Raw genomic sequence first — 19,750 nt, 5'->3', positions numbered from 1 at the left:
AAAGGTATAGGATACTGGAATTACGTTACCTTACCTTCCTGAAGCGATCTGTCCTTACATGAACTCTTTCTGAGTGGTGGGAGAAGCCGAAGTCGTCAAGCCCTATTCACTTGGACAAAAAACCAGCCGCTTGTGTAGGTCCAAGCGTCTTCTGGAAGCAGTCGCGCAGTCTGTGCTCGCTGGCTCGGTTGCCTTTGTTTGATGACACCATTGCCATCACTGTCACCGTCATTGTCACCATCACTATCACCACGGCTTTGTCTCATGTGCTGCATGCGAACGGCGAGGCTTGCGCAATGACTGCCGAATAACGAGGAGGAATGTCGAGGAGATGGAATCGAAATGACGAGGTTCAGTCTGCTAGTCCAGTCGACACACTGGCCAGCGTACACTCCAGACAATGTACGTGCTCTTTGTGTGGTATGTCCTCCGTTCATTGTTCGTGCCCGGCAAGGGCCAGGTTCGGGAATCTTCTCGATGGACTCTCGTAATGTTTGTTAAGATTGTGTGATGTTGATTCACTTTGCTTCGCGTCGATGATCCCGTTCCTCATTCATTCACTGTGAGTCGTGCTACCTGTCAGCCTTTTCGCGTGTCCTGCATTTTCGCTCCGAAACTGGATTGGAGTCTGAGTGAAGGATTGGGCTCTGAGATCAGCGTGGAAGTGACACTTGGGCAGTGACTGGAAGCAAGCGAGCGGGCAAGCAGTCTTTCTTCTTCAACGCACATCACAGTCGCGAGATCACATCCGGCCAGGGCAGGTCAAATCAAACCCCCGAGATCAGAATCGCAGCTCACTCAACAATAACTCACCCACTCACTCACCTTCCACCATGGAGAACAAAATGAAGAAGCTGGTTCGCCAGCTGTCGACTCGCACAAGAACACGTCCTGCCGTCGCAACCAGTCCCAATACTGGTATGAGCAAAGCGGCTGCGGATCCTGCGCAAAAGAACCCGCTCACGAGCCCCATCCCGCCCAACACAGTGATTCACTTTCCGAAATGTCCTCATAGCACGCCCCCGACGCCTCGACCGGCGTATATACCCCCCGTGCTGAGGACCGAGATCACCGAGAGGTCTTCTCTAGCGGCAGCACCAGTAGCGCCAGTAGCAACGGAGTCGGCGACGAATATGCAAGACCCGGAGATCAAGGGCGTCAACTCGAGTTCGTGTCCGCCATCAACATCCGCACCAGAGTCCAATGAAGCCATCGTACCAGCTGGGATGTCTGGTCCAGATCCAGAGCAGCACGACCTTGAGCACGACCACGGACGTGAGCGTGATTACAGACTCACGTCACCTACCAACGCCCCAGGGCCAGCCACAGACACAGAAGAGAAAGATACGACCGTGCACATCAAGCAGTACTTCTCCCACCCCTCGCGCTGTCTCGACTGTTCGCTCTCGCTAGCGCGCCAACGCGAAGCCAGCTCCCGAGACCTCAGCGCCGGGATACTGCGCGAATGGCAACTGCGGCTCGTGGAGCTGACCTCGGCAGCCAAAGCGGTGTGCCAGGTCGCACGGATCAAGAACGCCGAGCCGGGCCGATCGGACGGGCATCTCTTAAGGGAGGACGTTGTCGTGTTGGAGAAGATCGAGGCCGAGGAGGCGGTGTTGGTGGTGAAAATGGCCGAAGAGAAAGAGAGGGTCGAAAGGGAGGTGCGTGACATTTGGGCGGACGTGGCAAGGGAGTGGGAGGGCGGGATCCGCGAGGTGGTCAGAGGGGATGGCACCGGCGAGGCGGAGGAGAGATGTGTTTTTGTGGTGTCTTCTCCTGCTACAGGTTGTGATGGGGATGGAGATGACCAAGGGGAGGGAGAGGGTGGTGGTGGTGATGGTCTTGGGGACGGGGACGGACAAGGAGAATCAGCTCCTGCGGAAGGGCAAGATGGAGTCCAAGTCCCGTGGGTTCCGGTCGAGGGCTGAATGAGAAAGGGGGGGCGGTGATGTGGTGACACGGCATAGACTGGGTTCGTAGGATGCTGATATTGGGATTGCATGGCTGGTGCTATGGGGATTGGTTCATTTCCGTGGGTTCATATGATATTGATATGATATACCTGTGCTGTATGTGTAGGGGTCAACGTAGAATGGCAGTGCTCACTCCGTGAGAACTTCCTGCTGAACACATGCAGGGGTGGATGTACCCGTGCTCGGTCTGCCAGCGGCCCCATGTGTAATTCGGATATTGTGAGTAGGCGCCCTCGGTTCTGCCATACGTGCTGTGACCTGCCCTTTGGATGGGGATCTGATGGTCGCCATGGCCCGACAGAGGCGGCGTGGCCAGTAGTTGTCCTGCATGGCGACGAAGTTGTCTGCAGTCATGGCAGCGGTCTTAAGAATCTCCGATCGGCATGTTTAGCGATATCGCGGTACAGTCGTGCATACAAGAGAGGCAGCTCTGAACCTGAACCTCGTCGTCGTGGGAACGAAATGGTGAGGCTCGTATCGATACTTGCACAGTACGTGGCTCGTATGGAGATGCAAAAACACCAGAAAGGGCCAAGTCGTAACGAGCCGTATTGCCCTTCCTCGGACTTGAAGCGGGCCAATAGCCGCGGAGTCACCACTGTGCACAGTTCAATGATGTTTCAATAATTAACATGTTGTCTGGAGAAGAAGTGGTGACAAGTCAGTAGCAGTGACAGCTGGTGCTTTAGTATCGTGTATTTTCTGTGAAGAAGAGAGAGAGAGAGATGAACCTAAAGTGAGAGTAAAGTAAGAACTGATCGCCCCTCCCACGTGACTGCCAACCAATGGAGGTGCAAGTGCCACCACGGTGCAACAAGCAGGTGCTGTGCAGGGAGCAGCACGTGATTGATGGGAAGCATGCTGACTCAGCCTCTCGATAGAGCCACCAGAAGCCTCACACTGAATGCCCACCACCACTAGCGTGACTAGCCTCGCACCAGCAGTGTCACCTCCACGGCGACAATGGTAATGATCAGGAAATATCAATGTCTCGTTGAAGCTGGGTATCTAGCACGAACTCTTACGCCCGATATCAATGCAGAAAAGACACGTATATCGTCCGAACAAAAAGATTCCCTCATCCTGCTGCTCGCAGCCCCGCCTCCCTCTCCTGCTTCCGCTTTCAGTCTCCTCCCACCTGCCTTCGAATGTTCCTCCGCCGCCGCAGTGAGAACCGCAAACCTCGATTCCAAATATCAACGTGCAGGACTCCCTTGTCGTTCATCAGCTCTTTCATAAGCTCGGACCCGTGATCCCGTTGCATCTCGGAGAATAACTTGCGGCTTCGGATCGCGGAGGCTACCAGCCTCGCATGTGGCTCTCAACCGGAAAAGACGGGCTCTTCGCAGCTCAGGCAAAGGTTGGCCCCGAGGTCTTGTTGGCAGCGGTCCGGGCACTGCTTCGCGTCGACCTCGTCTTCGTCACGCCCTTGGGCTTCGCGGCTTCTTTCGCTGGAGCCTTGCCTTTGCCTGCCTCTTTCTTCACCGTGGCAGCTTTCTTCGACTCCTTGGGAGCCGTGGTGGTCGCGGGCTTCTTCGTGGGTTTCCCCTTCGCGGGTTCCTTCTTCGTTGGCTGCTTCTTCTTGGCCTTTCCCTTGGTTGTATTATTCGCCTTGGGTGAAGCCGGGGCGGGCGAAGTTCGAGCTGGTTCAGAAATCTCCTTTCGTGCTCTGATCTTCCTGGTCGAAGACGCAGTCTTTTCCGGCGCCTTAGGTTTCGCTGCTGCGTTTTTCGTCGCGCGGGGCTTTTTCGTCGTCTTTGCTGCGGCAGCCTCTTCCTTGACCTGCTTCTTCGCCGCTGCGGCCTCTTCTTTTTCCTTCTTCTTCGCGGCGGCAGCTTCTTCCTTTCCTTTCTTCTTCTGCGCAGCAGCCTCTCCTTTCGACTGTTTCTTGGCCTCCGCAGCCTCCTTTGCGGTCTTCTTCTTGGCAGCAGCGGCAGCGGCAGCGTCCTCTTCCTCCTCCTCCTCCTTCTTCTTCGCAGCCGAAGCCTTCTCAAGCGTGAGCTTGATCGTGATTTTGGATCTTGTGCCGCTTGCAGGGTTCCCCTCGGGATGCTGCTCGGCCTCCTTCACGATCAGCTCGAACCCCTGCTCCGCGTCATTGCCGCCGCCGCCAAAGATCTTCTCCAAGTCATCGTTGATATCCTTGGAGTTGGTCGACGGTTTGCCCTTGGTGCTCTTCTTCATTTTGGGCGATTTGATGCCGGGGCGACCCAGTCTGTTGATTCCGTTTCTGTTGATCTGGTCTGCGGTGGGTGATTTCAGGGGCTCAGGTTTGCCTTTCCCTTTCCCTTTGCCGCCATTGTCGTCCTTCTTCGCGTTGCCTCGTGTCTAACGCACAGGTCAGTGCCACATGATCGGGATAACGCAACGATGCCGAGGGGTAATCTACCTTTACCATAGTAGCTGTACTCTGTAACTTGCTGGAGATTTATTGGACCTTTCTATATCTCGAATAATTGATGCCTCCACAGCGATTAATTAAGCTCAATCGGACAAGAAGGAGAAATGTGATGAGAGGAAGGGTTCACGACTGGGATAAAGGCATGGTTCATCATTGGACTTTCAAGGCTGGGACGGGGAAATAAAAGACAAAGGATATTGTGGACGACCCAAAAGAGACATGTCGAGAGGGAGTTTCAATAACCCATTGACAAAGGACAATAGTACCGCAAACGGGCAGCAACGCATTCGGACACCCCCATCGAATAGCCAATTGATTGATTGCGAATCGAGGACTGAGTGAAGACTTCCGGGACCATTGATTCGCGATTCGAAGTATTGACCGCCTGGACGGGGTGAATCGAGGGTCCGGCAGCGACCGAAGTTCGAAAAAGAGGGCAAGAGATCTTCTCCTCAACATATATCCGCCTCGAGTACATGCACACATCACACCAGCCAGCGCCTGTGCTCATGTTGACCGCAACCGATCTTGCTCGAAGCATCCCATCCACGGTGCGTGGGAACCTGAATCCTATATAGTCACAATCACACATTATCCAAGGCCCCTGTTTTCCTTCCACTGGGCCATCATCAAGTCATAACCGCCGTTGAGTCGTTGTTGCAAAAATGAAGGAAGCATCCCTCTCGAGCCTGCCGTTGTTGTCTTTCGCCCAGCAAGGAGACGCGATATATATTTATAACGTGGTCGGAGTTCAGCCACCAAGTCCGGCGTTTTCAACATTTCTTAATTTCGCGGCCAGCGTAGTATCGTAGAAGTTGTAATACGGATCTGGAATGCAGAATGTAGAGTGCCGTAGCAGCGTTTCGGCAGTCGGTCGATCGGTCGCGTTGCTATCATCTCAATTAGTAATACCGCAAGGGCACGTCGGAAAGCTCGGGACTCACACTTGGAAACAGTCGTACATGAAGTTCAACCCATCAACCGTCGCTGTTGTCTGCACATCTTCAGGAATCGGCGGTGCTTGGCTGAGACTTCCAAGCTTGAAGATGGCGCCAATGGCTTCTTCACGACTCCATGGCCGTTTGCCAGCGAACATCTCCAGCACGACACAACCAAGTGACCAGATGTCGACTTTGGCACTGTACCCTTGTCCTTGCGAGCGCACTACCTCGGGCGCCATCCAGAAGACCGAGCCCTGCATGCTGTTCGTGACATCATTGCCGTAGATGTTGTCGGATTTCTTGGAGATGCCAAAATCGGAGATTTTGCAGGTGCCATCCAGATCGAGGAGGATATTGTCGGCCTTCAAGTCTCGATGAAGGATGCCTTCTTGGTGGAGATAGGCCAGCCCCTCTAGTGTCTGCCTTGTAAGCGAGCGAACCACGGACTCCTCGAACTTTCCATGTTTGCGAAGACAACTGCCAATGGAACCACCAGGAATATATTCGAGATAGATGCTGATGGAGAATTCCTTACGCTCGCACCCCAGATATTGGACGATGTTGGGATGTTCCAGATGCTGCATCGTGTCGATTTCTTGGTCGAGAGCCGCCACCATTTCCTTGATTCGATCCTTGTCTTGGCCGGCAGCTTTTTGGTTGACTTCGACTTGCTTGACAGCCAAGAACTCACCCGTCGTAGCATTCATCCCAAGGTATACGCGTCCATACGTGCCTTTCCCAATAAGCTGACCGCGGATGATCTTGAACGTGGCCTGCCTCTTCGGCGTGTCGTCGGTAGGGACTTCTTCTTGTGGTATCGGGTCGAGAGTTGACAGACGATTCCCTGACTTTGGCCTGATCTGAACGATATGGGCGCCGAACATCTTCGTCGATTTGCGACGAACGATGCCGCTTGCGTTATTCTCTTGCACTCGTGCTGCGACAGAAGGCCCTCTCTTGATGCTCACGTCGTTCCGTTTCTGCGCAACTTCACGGATCGACTTCATCCTATTCAGGCCACCCGTCGATTTGCCTACTTGCCGCTGAGCGACACTGGCGACCCTGCTGCGGTCCTTTGCCTTTAGCGTCGACTCGTCGGAGCCCAGTGTGTCCGAGTCATTCTTGCGGCTGAACTCGAGATCCAAGCCAGCTGTACCGAAAGTGACTCCCTTCGAACGAGGTTCAAGCGCATCGATGGGATCCTGGTCGGACGACCTCATAGGCGAGTTGTTGTCGCCTTTTTCTTCCAGGTACGGCTTGTCAAGATCGACCCCAGGGAAGAATTCATCGAGATGGTCGACCACGTTTTCTACTGCAGGACGGTTTGCCCAGATATCGCTGATGAACGAGTCCCGCCTGGCCATTCGATCGTCTGGAGACTGTGCCGAACCGCTGAAACTGCCGTCGGAGTAGCTGCGGTCATATCCTTCTCCGCTGGCCGCGGCGCTGTCGTCGCCAGGAGGACGCATGCCGCTAGATGAGTTTGGCGACTTGAATCGCACATTCTTGGCGGTGTTTTGGTCCGTGTCAACAGTCAACGTCGGCCTCTGATCTTTGACTCGAGGCGGCGTTGCCGTGCCTGTGCTCGACATTGACTTGTTGGCCAGCGGAATTGCAAAAAGGCCATCATCGGAATCATCGTCCGAACCATCATCCTTGGTAGGGTGGGGTGATGGTGCGAAAGAGACGTTGGTCTCCTTGAACTCGAGATCGGGGCCATACGACTTTCTGGTCTGGAAAAATGGACGCGGTGGCGACTTGGTCGAAGGACTAACAGGCGGAGACTGTCTGAATCGTCGAGTAGTTTCAAAGGCAGCATTCTGCGGTCGGTTGTCTCGCGTCAGATCGCCAAACCCTTTTTCATAGTCAGCAATTTTGCACGACATATTTCCTGTACCGGGAGCAGAATCAGGACGAAGCGACCCACCTGAAAAGTTACGACTATAGTCGCCACGACTTCTATCTTGCGACAGTCCCTGGCTGGCCAAAGTGGCCGGGGCAACACTCATTCTGCCCATATTGGCCAGCGCCGCTCCAATGCCTCCTGCTGGAGCAGCTGCGAAAGTACCGGATTTCTTTTTACTAATTTTGCCGTCTTCTTCAGCGATTGGATCAGAGATTCGCTTCAAGGCATCAAGGGACGACCTGCTTCCCGATCCTCTTGCCCTCAAAGAGTTGACCTTGGCGAGTGTGGTCGATTCCGCGGGAGCTGTCGGAGGACGCCGCACCGGGACGAGGTTCTCGACCTTCTTTTCCTCAAAAGGCGAATGCCTTGGGGTGTCAAAATCAATGACGGTATTTCCCCGGATACTGTTACCGCTGTATGTGGCGCTCTGTTCCTTCTGAGCTCGGCGAGATTCCAGGTAAGCTCTTTGTTGGGCTTCTGTTTTTCTCCTGTATTCTTCAGCCTGCTTCTGTACAAGCAGCGGATCGTTCGACAGGGCATCCGCCGCGCCTGGAGAAGTATAGCCATTGCGAGTCACGCCGCCCGAAGAGTTGGACTTCACCATAGGCGTGCCACGCTCAACAGGGATTTTGTGGCCGAACGACACCCCAAGGCCGGTTGAGTGCGATGGGGAGCCATGCGCTGCTGATAGTGTCGGGCTCTTGACATACAGCTTTACGCTGCCCAGAGTATCTGTCCGACTGCGCACGGCGACGAGAGCGTTATCGGATAGCGCGCTTTCGTGGTCGCTCTGCCCTGGTTCGGTGAGGAAGATCTGCGCATACTCTGCGTCTGGGATTCCAAGTTCAATGCAGATGAGGCTACGCAAGGCAATTGCGGTTTCCACCTCGGTGACATCCACGAGCCGATAGTTCCAGAAGTCCGGAGTAACGAAGATGTATCTTCTTGCAACGCGAGCGCCACGACGGGATGTCACTGGAGCGCGGTCGTCTTCGCTCACCGTGGAAGGAGGACGCTGCAACAAAGCCAAGTCGCTACCGTTTGCGCTAGGCTTCGACAGTATCTTCCACGGCCCTGGACTTGTTGGCGATTCCGATGGATAATCATCAGGTGGAGGTTGGCTATGCTCATGCTTTTTCCTCATGAACTTACTGAGGAAGCCTTTGCTATGGTCTTTGCCTCCAGGACCGGGGGTGTAATCGTTACTCCAGGTCCTATGAGCTTCCAAAGGTGATGGTCTCGTTACCTCTTGTGCATCGCGCCTGTCTGCATAAAAGCGCGCCGACTCAACGGCCGTATTGGAGCGGGTTTGACCGGTGGCATACAGCATAGAGTCTGTGCTGTTGTTCTTGCTGTGGTCTGGGCGCCGAGACTGAGAAGAAGAGTTGCTCGTGGCTGAAACGGGGACTGCACTACCAAGGCCGGGGCTGGCATTTGGGGACGCTTCAAATGGCTTCGGCAACAAGCCAATGGTACCATCACCAGAGAGATTAGGGCTGTGTCGGCCGCGGCTGTTCAAATTGTTCAATGCGCCTCTGGTATAGTCCGCACGACCTGTTGCTGCGAAATTCTCCGGGGGCTTGGAATCGCTGGGAGTTGAAGATGCACTGCTGTGTTTGCTCAGAACTGGCATTGTGCTGCTCCGAGGCTGGGAGATCCGGTGCCCTAGTCCGACCGGGAATTGTGGAGGCATCTGCTTCCCTGGGCTTCCTTCCGGATCAGCAGTACCAGGCGTGCTACCAAACTCCGCCCGAGGGAGATGAGGCGAGTTCTCTAAGGTACTCTCCGTCCCCGCGCTCGCAATTGTGCCTGCGCTTGGAATCATGCCGGACTCACGACGTCTATGGCCGATTCCTGCACTGGAGGGCCCTTCACCGCCCTGCTCCACCAGCCGGGAGATGAGCTTACGCAATCTCTTGCCTTCTTCCCTTTCGCGGCCCTGATCCCAGCCAGTATTGCTGTTGGAGCACACCTTTGCAAGCTGCGGGTATATTGTCTGGTGCATCATACCAAGATTACCACGGCCGTTGGGACCGCGGCCGAGATCAAGGAAATCGGAGCCTTGCAATTTCAAGACCTTAAAAGTCTCCTGCCAATCATTCGAGAAACCATTCGCTGCCAGCCAGATGAGCACTCGGTCCAAGGGCCATTGTGACGAAAGCTCGCTCGAGTTGCTGCCTGTGACGGCGGCACTGTGAGCGCGTTGTCGGCCATCGCTGCCCATCTGGGGATTGATCAGGGTAGCGGTGGGAGGTCCCGGAGAGATCGGCTCGCTAACATCGCGCAGCGGAAGAGTGAAGGATGGTTTGTTGGAGGAAGCTGAAGCCGCTCGGCTTTCCCTGTTCGCAATATCTGGATTGGGCTGGGTGGGGTTGGGATAAGAGTAGCTGTGCGTGGAAGATGTGCCGTCCGAATATTTTTGATCTGAATGAGACAGTGACGGCTCGGATGTGAACTGGGCATCGTATCTAGAATACGACGCGTAATCGTCGAGGGGCGGAATGCCAACCCCGGGACCGAATGAATCTCCGGTGGGGATAAATGTAGCGGAAAGGATGGGTTTATCATTCTGCGGCGGTGGCGGAGGGATGTTCAACTGTCGCATACCATAAGGAATGTGCTGTCCTTGGGGCTGGTTGTGATTGAAGGGTGGTGGTGGAGGTATATTCTGACCCATCGCGGATCTTCCCCATGGCTGTTGCCATCCTGCGCCTGGAAGTCCAAACACTGTCCCTAACGGCATCGAGGAGGGGTGCGGCCCTGGGGGAGGTGGAGGCAAATTCGACCCTGGATATGGTCGAGGCGGAGGCGGTGGTAGATGTCCCATGGTTCCCTGGCCTGGTGGAGGCGGAGGCCCTGGGATATACTGTTGTCGCTGGTTGTCCATGTTTTGGCTGTTCGAGACCATTCTTCAGCGGGCGTATTATGACCGATTCGCTAGTGAGTGACAATATCACCGCCTGGGACTGACAGGTCCAACCATCTCTCGTTCTCTTTCCTCCGTAACCTTCAGCTCTGACCGCTCTGATGGAGCGGATGTTTGTCAGACGACACTCGCAATCGGCTCCTTGCTCTTAAAAGACGAAGTACTCCTCTTGAGATGACCGATCTTACAAGAGCATTGTGGCCGTCGCAGCTCGTCACCACATACACAAGTGATATGCAGCGCACGCAGACATTGGTAACGGAAGGGTGAGGAATGCCACGTGGAGGCTGAAGAGTGTCGTGTCGAGTAGCGATGGAGGCCAACGTCTCCAGTGATCCAATGCCGCAAGAGATCGATACTGTAAGTAACGAAGGATGGCGACGGCGAGTGAGAGATTCTTCGTGGTCAAGCGTCTGTCGCAGTCTTTCGGCCTCGGGGCAGTGTGGCTGAACTGCGGGAGGAAGGCTTCGAGGCCCGAATAGGCTAGCCTTGGGCCGGTAGTTGGGCGGTCGGGGGCCAATTGGATGCCCGGGATAAGCGCTCCCCAGACACGCGGATGGCCTGGACGAGTACAGCGCTCCGCCTGTGATCTTCAGGCTGCCCCGTCTTTCCAAGCTGATCGTCTGCCCAGGCGGTGCCCGAACTGGCTACGCGACGTCGCTTCGGAAAAACCAACAACGACCGACCTCCAACACACCCACAGCTGTCACATCATGCTCGCTTTTTCGACGTGCTTGGTGCTGCATCATGTTTGCTCCGAGGGCACGACCACGGCATGATGATGCAGCTTGCGAAGTGACCCACAGAAGACGCGTGCAGTGATGGATAAAGCTTCAACAGGCGTGGAGCTGGCGTGGGCTGATTCTTGATCTCAACATCATACCACTGTCTGCATCATGTCGCTCCTTCTCCCCGTCCGTACGCTTGTACCGTTCCACTGAAAGAAGCCTCGCCGCTGGGAGATATTCGAAGCTCCGGAGCTTGTATTGATCCTCCAACTGTGTCTGGTGCTGCATCCAGTCAGTGTGCGTCACAGTCCGCAACGCATGCGTACCTGCCAGAGCTTATAAACGCTCATTGACTCCTTCCCTTTGCGCTCTTCTCCCGTTTGGCCTCGAGGTTGCTGACTGTCTTCTCTAATCGTATTGCTAAATGGCCACCAACAGCGATATTCGGACTTCCGAGCTGAAAGAACCCGTCGATGTGGCTGTCTACCTGTTCACCAGGCTTAAACAGATGGGAATCGATTCCGTTCATGGTGTACCCGGCGATGTACGTCCTGTCTGGACCCGAGATCTGGCTTCTTCTAGGATCGGCGGTCTTGTCCTTCGTTTATTGTACCCAAAGCTTACAAAGATCCCAGTTCAACCTGGTAGCCCTCGATTATTTGGAGGGCTGTGGCCTCAAATGGGTCGGCAACTGCAACGAGCTCAACGCCGGATACGCAGCCGATGGCTACGCCCGGATCAAAGGTATCTCGGCCGTCATCACTACCTTCGGCGTCGGCGAACTTTCACTTCCCAATGCCATTGCAGGAAGGCAGGCAATTTGTCTCACACTGAGAAAGGAGGCCCTGCTGACAGTCACGCTAGCTTTGCCGAGTACGTGCCGGTGGTGCACATTGTTGGCACGCCCAGTACGATTTCTCAAAAGAATGGCATGCTGCTCCACCACACTCTCGGAAACGGGAACTTCCATGTCTTTGCGGACATGGCTGCCCACCTGGCAATCGAAGTTGCCAAGTTGATCGACCCTCGCGACATTGCAGCTCAGATTGACCACGCCCTGCGCGAGTGTTTCCTCCAGAGTCGACCGGTCTACTTGACATTACCTACGGACATGGTGGGACGAAAGGTTGAGGGATCAAGGCTAAGGACGAAGCTGGACCTGAGTCCCCACAAGAACGAGCCGGAGAAAGAAGACTATGTGGTCGACGTGGTGTTGGGATACCTGAGCAAGGCGAAGAATGCCGTCATCCTGGTCGACAGTTGCGCCGTCCGTCACCGCGTCCTCGATGAGACCCATGAGCTGATTGAGAAGTCCGGATTGCCTGTGTTTGTGGCCCCGATGGGTAAGGGCGCCGTGGATGAAACTCTGCCCAACTTCGGCGGCATATATGCGGGAGCCGCGTCAAATCCAGGGGTCCAAGATCGCGTCGAATCTGCCGACTTGCTCTTGACCATTGGTAGTGTCAAATCCGATTTCAACACCGCCGGCTTCTCGTACCGGACCTCCCAATTGAAAACCATTGACTTCCACAGTACCTACACTCGGGTGCGATATTCGGAATATCCCGCGGTTGGCATGAAGGGCGTCCTTCGCAAACTCATTGACAAGCTACCGAAACTGAACATCCAATCCGTTCCGACTCCTTCCCAAAAAAAGATGCCGGAGGACGGGGCTGCCGGCACGTCTGCTATTACTCATAGCTGGTTCTGGCCTCGCCTTGGTAATTGGCTCCGGGATGGCGACGTTGTGCTCACTGAGACTGGGACCGCCAACTATGGCGTCTTTGACACTCGATTCCCTAAGAATGTCACGAACATCAGCCAGATTCTGTGGGGCAGCATTGGCTATGCCACTGGGTCTTGTCAAGGCGTAGCACTCGCCTTGAAAGAGTCAGGTGGAAACCGGCGGACTATCCTGTTCACTGGCGACGGCAGTTTCCAGCTCACCTGCCAGGAAGTGAGCACCATGATTCGACACAATCTCAATCCTATCATCTTCATTATCTGCAACAACGGCTACACCATCGAACGGTTCATACACGGCATGGAAGCAGGTTACAACGACATACAAAATTGGAATTACAGACACTTGCTCCCAGCATTTGGGGCAAAAGAAGGCGGCTACAAAACGTTCCAGGTCAGGACGAAGGACGAAATGCAGGCATTGCTTGGAGACGACAACTTCTCCAAAGCTCCGTATCTGCAGCTTGTCGAGTTGTACATGCCGTGGAACGATGCTCCAGCAGGACGTGAGTGCCAACTTTTGTCACATGTCCATGAGCACTACAGGCTAACCCATCTTCACAGTTTGTGTGACCGCTGAAGCAAGTGCGCGTAACAATGCGAGGATGCTAGAAACATCGTAGAGTGGGACGACCCAAGTTGATGAAGCAGGCATGACAGGCGTCGGTGCCAGACACATTAGAGCCTCAGTAATGATTGAGGCACTAATGATTTGATAGACCAGAAGTATTCTGATCGAGGGATTTACCAGCCACCCGCTGTCTTTGGCGCCTGCGAGTGCCTCGGTGCCTGGAAGGTTGAGCCGAAAGGCGCCTAACAAGTGCCTAATCCTGCCCTACTGTGTTATGCTGCCTGGGGGCTCTCAAGTAAGCACCCCGCTGGACACCATCCGATTGGCTGCTACACGGTCCTCCAGTCACAGTCACAGTCACGATGCACTGCATCGCACGCCGAGATACTGCGCTGCACGTTGGGCAACTTACCTCATTCCCCGTAGTTGAGTTCCATGGGAAACCGACACGGCTCACATCACGCTGCTCAGCCGGCAGTCATGGCAGGTTGTCTCTAATCCTGCCAATAACTGTTGTAGAAGGAGAACATAATGTGCCTGACGCTCACCGGTACCATCCATCCTGGCTATCAGGCTCTCGATCCATTCCACCGACGATCCCGCTGTCAGGTGAGAGCGTCAACACCGCATCGTTGAACCGGTGACTGCCCAACGACTCGTTTCGAAAGGCACACTGTCTTCAAGCGTCCCTTGCCCCAGATGCATCACAAATCGGCAAGCCGCAGTTGACGTGGGCGTTGTGGCCGTGCGTCGAGGACTTGCTCGTTTGTCTTCACCTGGACCTAGCGACGGCAACTTACAAACCGCGCCATCATGTCAACCATCGAGTCCCCTCCCTCCAGGAAGGGCGGTCTCGTCCGCAGACTCTCAAAGCGACCTCACAACCTCAACCGCTTGCCCTCGTCTCACATTCCTTCGCGCCTACGTCTTGGAGACGACGCCCAGGACGATGTGACTGCTCCTAGTCGCGGCCGAAACGCGCCCGCATCCTACATGAATCAATCCATCTTTTCCATGATAGCCGCTGCTGGGTCGCGGACAGACTTCAACACCCGATTTGACGAGTCCAGTGACAGTGAAGACGAGATTCCTAAGGAAGAGCAAGAACCATCAGTGGGAGATGATACATCACAACCGGCGGCCGTAGAGGTTGAAACAAAAGCCAGCACAACAGGTGGGAAGCCCACGGGTGATAGCAAGCTGAAGCGACTTTCAGCCCACCGCCTCGTTCAGTCGTTACCACGTCTCTCCGTACGGTCAACAAAGAAGAAAGAGAAGGGTGTCCCGCGAAGTCCTGAGAGCGATGTCACCTCCAAATCCTCCAGGAGCAACCCTCGCGAAGCCCCAGTGCTCAGCAGGTTGATTACTGCCGAGGCGGCATTTCAAGAAAGCGCGGGAGCCGATGAGCAACCACCAGATTCACCAGAAGCGCACAGATCAAGAAGTAGAGGCGAGTCGACTCCTCAAACATTACTTGCAACACGGTTGATGGAAATCTTTGGCTTTGAGAGCCCTGAAACAGTCGTTGCTGAATATCCGTGCTGGCTGTTGCAAAGCGTCCTTTTGCAAGGCTACTTATACATCACCAAGCAGCACATCTGCTTCTATGCATATTTGCCCCGGAAGTCGAATACTGTTGCGAGAACAGGATATTTATCCAAAAAAGGTAGAACGAACTCCAAGTACAAAAGATACTGGTTCTCACTGAAAGGCGACGTGCTCTCATACTACTCGGACGCGTCGAACCTATATTTTCCATCTGGAAACATCGACCTCAGATACGGCATTTCTGCCGCTCTTTCCACAGATAAAGAGAAGAGCAAGCAGAAGGAGTGCAAGGAATTCTCGGTTACAACCGACCATCGTACATATCACTTTCGAGCCGATACTGCTACGTCTGCAAAGGAATGGGTTCAGTCTCTGCAGAAGACCATCTTCCGCTCTCACAACGATGGAGACAGTGTGAAGATCTCGCTGCCTATGGAAAACATCATTGATTTTGAGGAAAGTCCGGTCGTCGAGTTTGCCGAGACGGTCAAAATCCGAGTGATCGAGAGCGAAGACTCCTATGCCATTGACGAGGTAAGTCACCTGTAGCAGGAATCTTGTTCAGTGCTAACTCCCGCAGTATTTCTTCTCCTTCTTCAGCTTCGGTCAGGACGCGCTTAACGTACTAGGAAGCCTTCTCACAGAGGCTCCTGGTAGAAGAGAGTCTGACGACGTCCTATCTCCAGCAAGAAAGGCTGAGCCCCTGCCGAGCCCAAGATCCAGGCCTACTCCAATTCGCCAGTTCTCGGATATCAGCACAGGCAGTGCCAGAGCTCAGTCGAGCCCGCCCCTCAAAGACAGTGTTAGAGCCACACTGCTTCCATACACGATTGGTGACGATGGCAGAATGTCGCCGAGGATAGGCGGAGAGTTCGCACGGGGTAACAGTCCGGCTCGTTCAAGCAATGATTTTGCCGGTGACTACAGTCGAGCCAGCTTTGAGCGAGGTCGGAGAAGTGGAAGCACTAGTCGACTTGAGATCAACAATCCGAAGCGGAGCGGACGGTCACCACTGGCGAGACACAATGACTCCGAGGATTCATATGTTCAGTCCGTAGACAAGGAAACAGACTCGTCCACGGCGCCTCTGTCACCCCGAGCAGAAGCCCAAATGTCAGCCAGCCAAATTCTGACTCGAAGCGATGTGTTCCACACGCCAGCTGTCCATCGAATGGATACCCTCGCGTCCATGTCGACAGAACCATCGAGGAAATCGTCTGATGATGGAACAATGCGATCAGGATCTCCACAACGGGGGCAGATTTCACCCATCCCAATGCGGCCCTTGCCCGAGCCACAACAAGGTCGTCGGCCCAAAGTGCATACTGAACCCTTGCTCATGACAGAAATGCAATCCGGTCAGAAGCTGCCGAGGAACGACTCGTCGCCCACACTGCAGGATCTGGTAAAAGCAGGATCTTATCCACTGCAAAGAGCCGGCGCCTTCGCCGACTACCTCAAGAACCGCTCGAGCTCCATGCGAAAGTTACTGGCTACGGAGTCCATGTCGTACCTCGAGAAGGTCTCCGGCATGTGGGCAGGCAACAGAAAGCACTACGGCGAAAACGAAGGTGTGGTCTCCGAGGACAGAGGAGTTGACCCCGAAGACGAAGAAGCCAACGTCGGACATGGCGATCGGTTCCGCGCGCATTTCGCTCTGCCCACCACTGAAAAGCTGCAGGCGACTTACTTTGGTTTCCTGCACCGTGTTCTCCCGCTGTATGGGAAGATCTACATCAGTAACCGCAAATTCTGCTTTCGCAGTCTCCTACCGGGCACGCGCACCAAGTTGGTCCTCCCACTAAAGGACATCGAAAACGTGGATAAAGAGAAGGGCTTTCGCTTCGGGTATCACGGCCTGGTGCTCGTGATTCGCGGACACGAAGAACTCTTCTTCGAGTTCTCCTCTGCAGAGCACCGCGACGACTGCACGGTCACCCTCCTGCACAGCCTGGAAACGGCGCGGTACATGGCCGAATCTGGCGTCTTGGGAGGACACGACGACGACGACGCCGAAATTGCCAAGGAAGAACACCGCATGCTCCAAGAAGCGCGGCGCTCCTCCACGGCCGGAGGGGAGCACGCCCTCGTCCTGCCAGATACGACCGAGGCGATCTACAGCCACAAGGACGAAGAGTCTGCGACTGCCATCTCAGGAGCCTCCAGCCGTCTCCTCTTTGACAGCGACCCGCGAGCCTCGATCCTCAATCTCTCCAAGCCCACCACCTCTCTGCGGGTGACCTGTCTCACCATCGGCTCCAGGGGCGACGTACAGCCTTACATCGCGCTGTGCAAAGGTCTGTTAGCTGAAGGCCACCGAGCCCGGATAGCCACCCACGCCGAGTTCGAGCCCTGGATCCGCAAGCACGGGATCGACTTCCGCCCCGTGGACGGCGATCCCGCAGAACTGATGCGCATCTGCGTCGAGAACGGCATGTTTACGTATTCCTTCCTTCGCGAGGCAAGCGCAAAGTTCCGCACCTGGATCGACGAGCTGTTATCCTCGGCGTGGAGCGCGTGTCAAGACTCGGACCTCCTCATCGAAAGTCCCAGTGCGATGGCAGGCATTCACATCGCAGAGGCACTGGGTATCCCCTATTTCCGCGCATTCACCATGCCCTGGACACGAACGCGGGCGTATCCCCACGCGTTTGCCGTCCCGGAGCACAAGATCGGCGGCGCATACAATTACTACTCCTACGTCATGTTCGACAATGTGTTCTGGAAGGCCATTGCCGGACAGGTCAATCGGTGGCGGAAGAAAGAGCTCAGCCTACGGTCCACCAACCTGGACAAAATGCAGCCGAACAAAGTTCCGTTTCTGTATAATTTCTCCCCCATGGTCGTGCCCCCACCGTTGGATTACAGCGATTGGGTCAGAGTCACGGGCTACTGGTTCCTCGATGAGGCAAGCGACTGGACGCCGGCAGCCGAGCTGACCGACTTTATCAAAAAGTCCCGCGAGGACGGCAAGAAACTTGTGTACATTGGCTTTGGCTCCATCGTGGTGTCGGACCCTGCAGCTCTCACCAAGACCGTGGTCGACTCGGTTCTCAAGGCTGATGTCCGCTGTATCCTCTCGAAAGGCTGGTCTGACCGCCTGGGCAATCCCGACGCAGTGAAGGCTGAAGTGCCCCTACCCGAGGACATTATCCAGATCAAGTCGGCGCCACATGATTGGTTGTTCCGGCAAATCGACGCAGCATGTCACCACGGTGGTGCAGGCACAACGGGCGCCTCATTGAGGGCCGGTTTGCCCACCGTCGTGAAGCCATTCTTTGGCGATCAGTTCTTCTTTGGGTCGAGAGTGGAGGACCTGGGCGTGGGAATTTGTCTAAAGAAGGTCAATGTGAGTGTCTTCTCGAGGGCGCTTTGGGAGGCGACGCACAGTGAGAGGATGATCGTCAAGGCGAGGCTGCTGGGGGAAATGATTAGGAAGGTCAGTACCCCGAATGAATTGGCGGTCTGCAATTGCCAAGTTGAACTGATGTTGATGACTTTACAGGAAAACGGCGTGCAAACAGCTATCCAAGCAATCTACCGCGACCTAGAGTACGCCAAGTCACTCGTCAGCGCACGCGCAGCGATTCAGCAGCAAAGCGCGGCCACAGCAGCAGGAGCCTCGGGACTCCAGGCAGTTGACCTCCTCGACGAAGGAGGTGACATTGAAGAGAGCTGGACGTTCATCGGCGATGAAAGTGACCCTGAATTACAGCGGCGGATGCAAGAGTGGGACACCACAGGCGGTGGCGTCACTGCTGTGCGTGGCAGAGCGCCGCGCGTCAGTATTGACTTAGCAAGGCTGGGTGCTATGCAGGATGTTGAGCCGGTTAGGAAGGTGAGTGTTAAGAGGTGAATGCCGTAGGGGGCTGTCACAGCGACAAAAGTGAACGGCGCATCAAGAACACGAGTCAAGGACTAGTCGACAAGGTCCGTCAGTCTATGAATCGAGATCATGTGGATGAAAGATGGGAACAGGAAGACCACAGTCATGGCATTGAATGGAAATGCCGAGATGTTCCACGCCGGGACAAGGAGGGTGGTGATGTTTGCGGCAGCTGGATCAAAAACAGCGCCGACAGCGATCACCGTCGAAATTTGAGTGGCGGCGAAGCAAATCGGGCAGTCATAGGTGTGTTCGGCAGTTGGTTTGACAGTTGTGCGGATGGTAATGATGTCGACGATTGCACAGCGCAGGCGTTCAGGAGCAAACCGCCTGTGGTGTGCTTGCTGCATGTCCAGTGGATTCCACACCCTCCTTCGAAGAGGACATGGCGTTCAGCGGGGATTAATTCGAAATGATCCAGGAATCAAAGGAGATGGTCGACGGCGTTACTTCCTCGGGCCCTGGTGTTAGTGCAAAGGAAGACTTTTCCGGCTGGATCTGATTTGTTGCAAGGTCAACGACGTTATGACGCTAGGATAGATCGCTGGAGAGTCGAAGACGCTAGGATCTCTCGCAGGAAAACTGGGGATGAGCTTAGACGGCGTGGTAATGAGATAGAGCCCAAAGTATGGAGTACAGATGCATCTGGTCGGGGCTGCTCCTTTCCATGTTATGATGATGGCCTTGTAAATGGGGATTTCCGAAGGTGTTCTTGTTGACCATGCTGTTCGCTCGTCAACGAAGAAACTCCCTCTAAGCATTGGCATGATACATTTCTGAGCTGGAATCATTGGGGCATAATAGACCGCAAAGCTGCGAGATCTTGGTTCGTAAAATGGGTCCCAGCCCGCAACAGAACGTGGTCTGTGCCACACAGAGCAGGGCTGTCTGCACAGAGACTTGGTAGTGTTGACGTCAATGTTCGGCAGTACGCGTACCAGCATCTTGGAATCAGTAGTTGTTGTCTATTGCATTCCAGGCGAACTGCATCTGCCTTCCAGTTTTACCGCGTGGGGCTGGATTGTCAACTGACGCTCAGCCCTTCGAGATCCAGAAGTGATGACCTCATCAGATGTCCATTCTATCGATGTGCCTGAGAAAATCCAGCTCCTGACAATGGTGGGCGT

At 54.8% G+C, this 19,750-nt stretch overlaps 5 protein-coding genes across 5 annotated transcripts; 3 read left to right on the top strand and 2 right to left on the bottom strand.

Moving 5' to 3' along the window:
- Positions 1 to 833: 833 nt before the first annotated feature.
- Positions 834 to 1,928, top strand: A1O7_03800 (uncharacterized protein; the record flags this gene model as incomplete). Its single annotated transcript, XM_007757817.1, has 1 exon — positions 834 to 1,928. One exon carries the CDS (start codon positions 834 to 836, stop codon positions 1,926 to 1,928), a length of 1,095 nt encoding a protein of 364 aa, XP_007756007.1.
- A 1,395-nt stretch (positions 1,929 to 3,323) lies between these two features.
- On the bottom strand, positions 3,324 to 4,371 carry A1O7_03799 (uncharacterized protein; the record flags this gene model as incomplete). The annotated part of the gene is made up of 2 exons (XM_007757816.1): positions 3,324 to 4,301; positions 4,363 to 4,371. The coding sequence occupies 2 exons, from the start codon at positions 4,369 to 4,371 to the stop codon at positions 3,324 to 3,326; spliced, it is 987 nt and encodes a 328-aa protein (XP_007756006.1).
- Positions 4,372 to 5,125: 754 nt separating this feature from the next.
- A1O7_03798 (STE/STE11/BCK1 protein kinase) lies at positions 5,126 to 10,108 on the bottom strand (the record flags this gene model as incomplete). The annotated part of the gene is made up of 2 exons (XM_007757815.1): positions 5,126 to 5,264; positions 5,319 to 10,108. The coding sequence occupies 2 exons, from the start codon at positions 10,106 to 10,108 to the stop codon at positions 5,126 to 5,128; spliced, it is 4,929 nt and encodes a 1,642-aa protein (XP_007756005.1).
- A 1,191-nt stretch (positions 10,109 to 11,299) lies between these two features.
- On the top strand, positions 11,300 to 13,241 carry A1O7_03797 (pyruvate decarboxylase; the record flags this gene model as incomplete). Its single annotated transcript, XM_007757814.1, has 4 exons — positions 11,300 to 11,419; positions 11,511 to 11,619; positions 11,715 to 13,124; positions 13,183 to 13,241. 4 exons carry the CDS (start codon positions 11,300 to 11,302, stop codon positions 13,239 to 13,241), a joined length of 1,698 nt encoding a protein of 565 aa, XP_007756004.1.
- A 761-nt stretch (positions 13,242 to 14,002) lies between these two features.
- A1O7_03796 (sterol 3beta-glucosyltransferase) lies at positions 14,003 to 18,593 on the top strand (the record flags this gene model as incomplete). Its single annotated transcript, XM_007757813.1, has 2 exons — positions 14,003 to 15,271; positions 15,318 to 18,593. The coding sequence occupies 2 exons, from the start codon at positions 14,003 to 14,005 to the stop codon at positions 18,591 to 18,593; spliced, it is 4,545 nt and encodes a 1,514-aa protein (XP_007756003.1).
- Positions 18,594 to 19,750: the final 1,157 nt, after the last annotated feature.

The sequence above is a fragment of the Cladophialophora yegresii genome (genome assembly GCF_000585515.1).
Source record: "Cladophialophora yegresii CBS 114405 chromosome Unknown aczIN-supercont1.3, whole genome shotgun sequence".
Lineage (NCBI taxonomy): Eukaryota > Fungi > Ascomycota > Eurotiomycetes > Chaetothyriales > Herpotrichiellaceae > Cladophialophora > Cladophialophora yegresii.
Note: the sequence above shows the minus strand (reverse complement) of the source record. Positions and strands in the feature narration are given on the sequence as shown.